General features: G+C 43.2%; 1 protein-coding gene across 1 annotated transcript; it reads left to right on the forward strand.

Annotated features, from left to right (window-relative positions):
• Positions 1-470: 470 nt before the first annotated feature.
• LOC106738452 (olfactory receptor 14A16-like) lies at positions 471-1,418 on the forward strand. The gene has a single exon (XM_014593706.3). It carries the CDS (start codon positions 471-473, stop codon positions 1,416-1,418), a length of 948 nt encoding a protein of 315 aa, XP_014449192.1.
• Positions 1,419-9,557: the final 8,139 nt, after the last annotated feature.

Raw genomic sequence — 9,557 nt, forward strand, 5'->3', positions numbered from 1 at the left:
GCTTTTGCTATTAGTTCAGATAATATTATATAGCATATTGGGAGTGGGGTGGTAAGAGGGGAGGGGTGGGATTGGGACTTCTAAGGAATTTATCTTTTTTATATAATGTCTTTTATTTCACATATATTTGTTTCCAGAATACATTTTCTAGGTGAGATCTATTGAAAATGATAGACTTTCAGATTTAAAGCAAAGAAAAAAAAATCCTGAGCTGTGACTGGGCTAGCATTTTCTTCACTTTCTAAATGAAATACCAAAATAATGTATTTTATGTAGGATCTTGCCCGGAAAAAATAATTTATTAAAATCAAATTTTCCATAGGGCAAAAAATGGAATATTTCCATTCTTAGTATGAAATTTGGAGACATTATCAATGGGAATATCAAAGCCAATGAGTTTGTTACTCTCCTCCTTACCACTGCCCTTGTTTTATTATACCCAGGACTTGCATGGTGCCCTGGGAAAGAGGATGTCCAACTGGACCACTGTAACCGAGTTCCTCCTCCTGGGCTTCTCGGACACTCGGGAGCTGCAGATCTTACACTTTGTCATCTTTCTCATATCATACCTGGCAGCTCTGGTGGGGAACCTCCTTGTTATCACTGTTCTAACTACGGACCACCACCTCCACAGCCCCATGTACTGGTTTTTGGCAAATTTGTCCATCCTTGACCTGGGCTCCATCTCTGTCACTGTCCCCAAGTCCATGGCCAATTCTCTCTTAAACACCAGGACAATTTCACATGCTGGATGTGTGGCCCAGGTCTTTCTTGTCTTCCTCTTTTGTACAGCTGATCTTGCCTTCCTCACCATCATGGCATATGACCGGTACGTTGCCATCTGCAAGCCACTGCATTATGAGATAATAATGAACAGGAGAGCTTGCATCCAGATGGCTGCCGGTGCTTGGGCTGCTGGTGTCATGTACTCTGCACTGCACACTGGGAACACCTTTAGTCTCCCCTTCTGCCACTCAAATATCATCAACCAGTTCTTCTGTGAAGTGCCCCAGCTGCTCAAGCTCTCCTGCTTTGACGAATACCGCAGGGAGCTGGCAGCTCTTGCCTTCAGTGTGTTTTTAGGTTTAGTCTGTTTTGTTTTCATCGTTGTATCGTATGTTCAGATCTTCGCCGCAGTGTGGAGCATCCCCTCAGAGCAGGGCCGGCAGAAAGCCTTCTCCACCTGCATTCCTCACCTGATTGTTGTCTCCTTATATGTTTCCACTGGCTCCTTTGCCTACACGAAGCCCGTCTCTGACTCCCCGTCCCCCCTGGATCTCCTGGCAGCTGTTCTGTATTGTGTGGTGCCTCCATTGATGAATCCGGTCATCTACAGCATGAGGAACAGGGAGATCCAAGCTGCCCTCAAGCAACTGGTGATCCGCTCCAAGAACAATATGTCCATCATTCTTTCGTGACTTTCATGTGACAGAATATACAGGCAAATCTCCAGATGATGTGAAACTGGAATGAAACGCAAACACTTTAGGGGATAGGAATAGAGCTTATTTGAATGCGGATAGATTGTGGAGCTGGGATCGAAACAATAAGACAAAAGCCAAGAAACAAATGCAAGTTGCTGCGCATAGTTGAGAAGAATCAAAAGCACAAATACAGCTTGAGTTATAAATGCCTGGGTGGTATCATTGTTGAAAAGGTGGATCACAGACTTGATATGAGCATGGAATTTGATGTAGCTACAGAAACATTACTGCAGTTTTGGGCTGCAACAACAGAAGTATTGGATGTGAAACAGGGGTGTAGGTTGTACCCGTGTTGGTCTAAGGACACAGGCAGACCAGGTTCTTTGCATGAACCTGATACCTTTTATTAGACCAACTTAAATAGTTGGAAATTTTTCTCTTAGCAAGTATTTGGATTTAAAAGCCAGAAAGAGCGCACACCAACTGCCAATGCTTCCCCAGGCTGACGGAGGGTTTTTAAACCCAAAAGTTTGCTAAGAAAGATGTAAAACATGGGAAGTGATAGTACTAGGCTTCATCTAGACTACTGTTACTCTATGTCTTACTACACAATCTCTTTTATTTTCTTTTTCCTTTTGGAGTGTAGACAGACAGATGGGTACTAGTCCTCCTGGTCATTCATGTATGAATGGCTGGAACTCAAGTTGCCATGACTAAGGTTTTGTGAACTTCTCCAGTTATACTAACACAGCACTTTCCAAACAAAAAGGGTTTGAAGGGAAATTTCCTGATCAGCTTTACTACTGATCACATTAAACTTTAGGGAAAATAGCCCATCTATTAACTACCACCCTTAAGTTTTGAATACAGCAATATCCTATCTAAACCTTCCTTAAAGAGACGATCCTCCAAGCTCAAAGGGAAGTAATCCCTACAAGAACCAAAGGGGGCAAGAGGGTGCAAAGGCTCCTTTGGCTCACCAAAAGCATCTGGGAATGTGTCCAAACAAAAAAGGAGGCGTACACCCATTGGACGGGAGGGGCCATCACAAGAGAGGGCTATGCTTCGGTAGCTCGGGAATGTAGGGGGGCGGTCAGGAAGGCCAAGGCAGAAATGGAGCAGGGACTAGCGACCAGGATCAAGGACAACAAGAAGTCCTTTTTCAAATACATAGGGGGGAAAAGAAGGTGCCAGATAACGTGGGGCCTCTGCAGGACACGCTAGGAAATCCGGTCATCTCACCTGACAGTAAAGCTGACATATTCAACAGTTTCTTTGCCCACTTCATTATATACTATAAATATGAATAGCATCTGATGAAGCAGGCTGTAGCCTACAAAAGCTCATGCCTCTCTGAATGAGTTAGTCTATGAGTTGCCACACTGCCCTGCCTTCTGCCTAAGCTTCAGGCTAACATGGCTAACTACCTTGTGTGGTGGGCCAGGAGGAGGTGCTCCTGCACTGAGCCACACACCTCACTGTGCCCAACCACCTACCAAGCTCTGAGTGCCTCCCTGGGGGCACCTCACGTCTAGCCGACCCCCTTCCTGGAGCACACCTGCAAGCCTGGGGGTGATGCTGCCACCACTGAAGAGTCTCGGTCTGTGAGTGGCTCTATGCCTCGAGGTACACAGGCTTTATAGACCTGAAGGGCACTTGACCCACTGCAAGAACTTGGGGTGCTTCTTTTAGCCACAAGTCCAAACCGTAGCCTCCCTTAGTCAGCTGGAACAAGGGAGCACCAAGGCATAACCCAGTGCGTCTGCCAATAGGTCTCCAATGCCAAACTCGGAGGATAATTTTATTGGTACAGAAAGAAGGCCTGGGGTAAGATACAGGGTAGTGCAAGATCAAAAAATACCCTTAGAGCACACAGTGTGACTAGATAGCCTTTGATTACACAACTGTGTTACTGCAAACTATATATCTAGATAGGTTCCAGTAGACTACTCCCAAGTATCATCCAGAGGCTGGTTGCTTTCCTCTGGAGGCGGGCAGTTGCTTGTGTGTCCAGTTTCAAGCGACAAAGGGAGAGGGCTGCAGCATTCAGCTGCTCCTCCTCTCTCCCCATGAGCCCTAGGGCTCCAGCGTTGCTCTGCCAAAGATGTTTCAGCTCAAGGTAGCTCTGCCCTCCTTCTTCATGGAGACCTCTTATATCCCCTATCATGACCTCATCACTAAGGTCCCACCAGGAGCAGCCCCACTGGCTAATGCCTGGTGCTTTCAAATGACATCACCTTTCCAGGTGAGGAAGCTAGTCACATGACCCGCAGTGGCTGGGAAAACTTGAGACAAAGGGAGCAGGTCCCCGCTCCCTCTGGCATGTATCAAGCGCAGGTTACAACTCAGGGTTAGCTGAAGCAGATGGGGCTCTCTCATATAACTAGCTTGAGTATATTTGCAGTACCATGCAATCTGCAATGCAGAAATATCAAAAGGAAAGAAAACTCATAAGAAAGGTCCTTGGCATATTACATCTTTGAAGTCAGAGGCAGAAGTGAGTCAGTGAATCTTTAGTATCCATATTGTAGAAGTGAGGAACCTTGAGACAGGGATTCCTTCTGAGGATGCAGAGCGAAAAGTTGCTCTGGGCATGTCTGCACGGTCCCCAGAGCAAGCCTGAAGTGACACTGAGAATAAAACCTTGCTCACTCACTCCTGCTGAGCATGTGCAAGAGCCTGAACCCCATTTCCAGTATCAAAAAAAAGAGGACGGGGTGGGGGGCAGGAAGGATGGGTGGCAGGGGGCAGCGATATGCCCATGGCCTAGCTCTGCCTCTTACTCCTAAAGCTACAGGCCCCAACCCTTCTGCTGCCTAGGACCTGGGTTTCTTACTTCCTAGGCAGTTGTCCTAATAGGATTAAAACACAGGGAAGAGATTCAAAACCACTACACCAGTAGATACCTGTGCAAGGTTATTCTGTTTTACATCAGGGAGAAATAAAATCTTCAACTGTAAGTGCCAGAAGCTGAAATTACACAGCCGTTGACATGCCATCTAAGTGAGTAAAGAGACATCAATTTAGCCATAAGCCTTCTTTTGCCTACCTTCTAGGTGCCTGGCCTCTTACCCAGAAAGCACAAATCTATTATGAAAGTACTAAATTAAATGTGCAGTAACCACTGTGCATTAACAACTGTAGCCATGTCCCAGTGTGGCCTGTTTTGGTCAATGCTGTAGCACAAACTTTGTACAATTTGGACATGCACTGAGCAACAGTTGTATTAATCTATAGTCCAGTGAGGCCTACAGCAGGTGGCCAAACTCCTTTTCTCCTGCTTAGGCTAACATTTGCCAAGCTGTTTAAGGGATGCGGACAATAAGCTCTCATTAGCTGTCATGGTACTTGGGCTTCCAACTCTCATAGGTATCTCAGAAAAATCTTAGCTTTCACTGTAACAGCATATTCACTTTTAAAATCTGCATAAAGTTTAGGAGGCCTGCTGTGTAGCGCACTCCTCTACTTATACCCGAGACAAGGAGTCTTGACATCCAGCTCTCATCACTTCCGATTTAACAACTGGGCACTAGTGCATTTTTTAATGGGGAGCTCAACACAGACATCCCTGACTTCCCATCCTGAACTTGCCCTAATCCTTCAAACTCAACCCTCTACCATAGGTCACAGTGGAAGCCAGGACTCCTGGTAGAGAATGCCCCCATTTCTAGGGGACAGCGTGTACTCCTCTCCACAAGCTCAGTATGGATACCAGAATAGCTCTCTCCTACTCAGGGATCTTGTTCTAACTCCTCATCAGACCCATAAAACAGGAGTTTACTCCTTCACCCTCCTCAAAGGATGGCCAAAGGCTGTAAATACCCTGCAGCTGTCAGTTCCCAGCCCGAGGACTTTTCCAAGGTGTGTTGTTTCTGCTTGTGTTTAAAATTTGCTACCCAAGTAATAATGGTAAGGAAGAAGTATAACTGAACAGATGTTGTGAACTTTTAAGTGACTTCTTAAGACTGAATTATCATGGTCTACTAGACCAGAGATTGCAGGAATAATTGTGAGAAGTTACAAGTCAGGAAACAAATGCCAAGCCGGGGAAAGAATTCAGAAATTATAAGTCAAGTTATGTTAGAAGAATAATTCCCAGATACACACCAAGAGCAAGCCAAACCAGGGTCAGGAAACAGATCTGCATGGAAAATTCAAAGCTAAAATTTAGGAACAAGGCAAAGGCAGGATCAAAAACCAAGACAGCCATAGATGTTGTTAGAACAAAAGCTGCTCAGGAACTGAAGACTAAAGCAATGAATAAAACAACTCAAGTTGGAGGGGTTTCTTAAAAGCAGCCCCATAACCAATCAGAGGGGATCAGCTGACTGTGATTAGTAGTAATTGGGTCAACTGCACTATAAAAAGACTGTAGGGAAGAAGCCTCTGTAAGCTTTACAGATGTAGGTCATGCTGCAGGGTAGGATCCTTACATGAATGATCTGCCTTTCAAAAGTAGTAGCTTTATTGGTCTTATCTAGTAAACCTTGGGAGGATTTTCAGCATCAGAGTTACTAGGAGGGTACTAAATAAGAGGAAGAATAGGGAAAGATGTTCAAGACTTTACTGCTTGAAATTTGACCCACTTTCCTTGTCTCTTACAAAAAACAAAAACATGAAGAGGTCTGAGATGGGACTGGCTAAGGATATATTTTTAACAGTCAGAGGCACCTACATTTGCAGTTACAGCCCAGTCTGGTGATATGAAGTCATGAGTCTTGGAGCATAAATTGTGCCGTGTTCTGCTAGAGATGCACAATTGATTCATAAGTGTGGAGGAAGATGCCGTGTGATCCTCTTGACAATGCAGGAGAGATTTGGTTAGGTAGATAATGTTTAGTGTTACAAACTTTCTAAAAGGCTTTCCAAATATTGGCTGTGGTTTTTAGAGGAGCCTGGAGCTGTTAGCTGCCCACCTCCATTGCAAGTCAGTGCAAACCTGTTCTCCAAGTCACTTAGGCTGTTTCAAAAACCCTAATTGGTCTCCTCCATACTCCAACACCTGACTGATTTTAATCATTGCTTCTAGTGCAGGAAGCTTGCTTCCCAGGTCTCTGAAGGAGCTACAGACATATAGTGTTGGATTGATCTCAGTTTAAAATTCAAAAGTATGTTAAAATGCAGAGATGATTTAGGGTTTGATGAGCTGACAGAACTCATCTATGAACACTGTGGATGCCAAAGGAATCCAAACTTGCACTCCACTATCCAAGCTAGCCCTTAGCTCTCTAAGGACTAAGGTTTGCAGAACTACATAGGTTTGCAATGGTTGGACTAAGAAGGAAAGGATCACTCAAAGCAGCTGTAATTGCCCTGATTACCTGATTCCTTTTAATGGCTAGCTCTTTCTCTATCCTTCTCTCTGCACTTGGCTTCCCATCCACTGAGCAAATCCAAACTAGAAACAAAACTGGGACTGCTTTCTAAGACCAGAGGATCCCACTCAGGTTTATATCTTTCTGCTTGCACACCCCATGTCTATCTGCTTGCACAACCTTTATCTGTCTGAATGCATCCCCCTTAGCTAATCATATGAAGAATGTCAATCAATCCAGACATCATAAAAGCTCACTAGAGGATTTCATTAGGAAGGATTTGCTGAAGGAAAAACTCTAAAATGTAATGGCCTTTGATGTGCAGATGTAAGACTAAAAAATCTAGCAGCCTTTCCTGAAGAAATTCCAGCCTTACACTAAAGACATCAGTTGCTGGGAATCTACCATTTACCTTGATAGTGTATTTCAGTGCTCAATCATCCTCTTAAAACACATATGCCTTATTTTTAATTAGAGTTTGTCTGAATTTAATTTCAGTTTTCAGCCATAGTTCTTCTAGATGGGTTTTTCTCACTGTGTTAACATTGCCTCCCTCTGATGGTGTTCAAATTCTAGTATCAAGCCTCTTTTCAGTTTTCTTATAAATGAAAGTGATTTGTTGCTCAAATGCAAATTTCTGGATAATTCTTACACCTGCTTTTCTATGCACTTTCTAATTTTTCACTACCCCTGCAAACAGCTAGCACTCGCACACCCTTTAGATGTTTTCAAAATCTTATCTACCTTTAATAACCTTTTTCTACTTGCAAATACAGCCAAGCATATTAATTGATTCCAGCCTCTCTGCTTAAAAAGATAGCTTCTTGCTCAGTCCACCCATTCTCCATGTTGTATTCAGAGTGTGATTTTTTTTTTTTCTACACTGAATGATTTTTTTTTCCTCATTTTTTAAGCTTGCAGGAATAGGACCCGGCATTACTCCATTTGACATGCATGCATATTTGCAATAAAAATAAATGTTCATGCATTTCCAGTCACTCAGATTACTCCAAATATTTTGCATAAGGGTCACTGGGGGCTACAGTGGGAAGTCGGTAAATCTGCAAAGGGGGTCACTGAGAGCAGAGATGGTCATGCATATTCCTGCCCTGGAGTCACCACTGTAGAGAAGGAAGGCAAGATGTTTGCCTGTAGAAAACAAAGTAGATTGTGTGGGGATGAGACTTTGTCCTCAGTACTGACTTCATGAGCCTATAAGCAGGAAACGTTGTTGCTGGCAATGATGAAAAGGAGGAGGAGAAAGAGCAATCTTGGATCTCAGTCTGAACTTGCTCTCTGGGTTTGGACTAGCACAAAGGGCTAACAATGTATTTTCATCAATCACATTTAAAGGATTTTAACATAGACCTCAGAAATATCCTGCACTCAGTTCAGGCAGGGTTTCAAAAGCAGCCTCAAAATTAAGTGATATGTCATCTAGTCAACCAATTATTGAAAGCTTTGCATTTGAAAGCTTTATTCCAATTGCATAGTTGATCCAATAAAAGATACCAGCCTAAGAAATCCTTGCCTTTTGAACAAAAAAGCAGTCGCTCCAAATGGAAATTTCAGAAGTGCCGAAGAGAATTAGAAATACGAGTTCTTTCAGCTCTCAGTGAGACTTGATCACCTAGCATCCACACAGTTTCAACAATCCTACCATCATCTTCTATATTACTGGTGACCAGCCAGACTAGATAAATATATTGGTAAGAGGTTTGGGTATGGGATGGATAGACGGACTGACACAAAGACCATGTAGATAAATTGGCATGAAACCAGCCATACTAAGTCGACAGCTACAAATTGTTTCTACCCAAATGTTAACCTAGTTATAGAGTCCAGGTAGCTTTCCCCCAACAAGTGCCATGTAAATGAAAGCTTGGACATTATTTCATTCAAAGCACTAAAAATGATCCCATCGCTGTTATTTCTGGGCTTTTTGGTAATCTTAGGAAGAGATGTGCTCCGACTCAGGTGTGCGACCCACATCTCGCTCTGATGTAATATAGTTTCATGTTCTATTCATTTTCAGTGTTAAACAGTTGAAAAATTGACTGGCTGTGTGTGTGGGCAATTGTTTTAACAATTGCCCCCACGCTGAGCCAAGGCATGCTATTCCACATCAGCAACTGCCATACAAAACCCAGAAGTCCTAATTGCTTTTCTCTCCTGCTGTTATCCCATAGGCAGATTTCTCTTCCTGTGTCTGTAGCAACCCGAGTTCTGTGCATCTTCTAGAGAGACCATTAAAATGGGGACTATTTCCCCATGTTTCATATATCCCATCTTGCAATATCAGGCAGCTCTTCACCAAAACCCATTTGGCAAACCCATTCTCTTTGGATTGGAGGAGGAAGATGTTCTTAAAGTTTCTAATTTAGTTGCTTCAGACAGAATTTCAAACCTCCAAAATGGCAACGTTTTTAATCCAGCCAGGAAAACCTCAAAGGAGTTTTAGAGAAACTTTAATCTTAGCACATCTAGAGTTAGAAAATAGATAAGTGGAAAGTTTGGGGGTCTGTCTGATTTTGAGAATTAGATCTAATTTTCTTGTCAGGTAGGAAACATACTGCTGAGATTTGACCTTGTTGTAATATTTTTTACACTTTTGGAGGCACCTGGTTCTACAATCTCAGACATAGAAGACTTGGAAAGGCCAGGATGACCGATGCATTAATCATACAATGCGATCTTGAGGCTATGCTAGTTTATTGAGAAGGAGACAGATTTTCAGAGACCCAGCTGCAAGGAAAGAGAGAGATAATATTGAGTATTTCAGGAAGGACTTACATACTAAATCTGCTTATAGGGGCAC

The sequence above is a fragment of the Alligator mississippiensis genome, chromosome 7 (genome assembly GCF_030867095.1).
Source record: "Alligator mississippiensis isolate rAllMis1 chromosome 7, rAllMis1, whole genome shotgun sequence".
NCBI lineage: Eukaryota > Metazoa > Chordata > Crocodylia > Alligatoridae > Alligator > Alligator mississippiensis.

Excerpts from the sequence above, each read along its gene's own strand:
- LOC106738452 (XM_014593706.3), top strand. The coding sequence starts at position 471 with ATGTCCAACTGGACCACTGTAACCGAGTTCCTCCTCCTGGGCTTCTCG.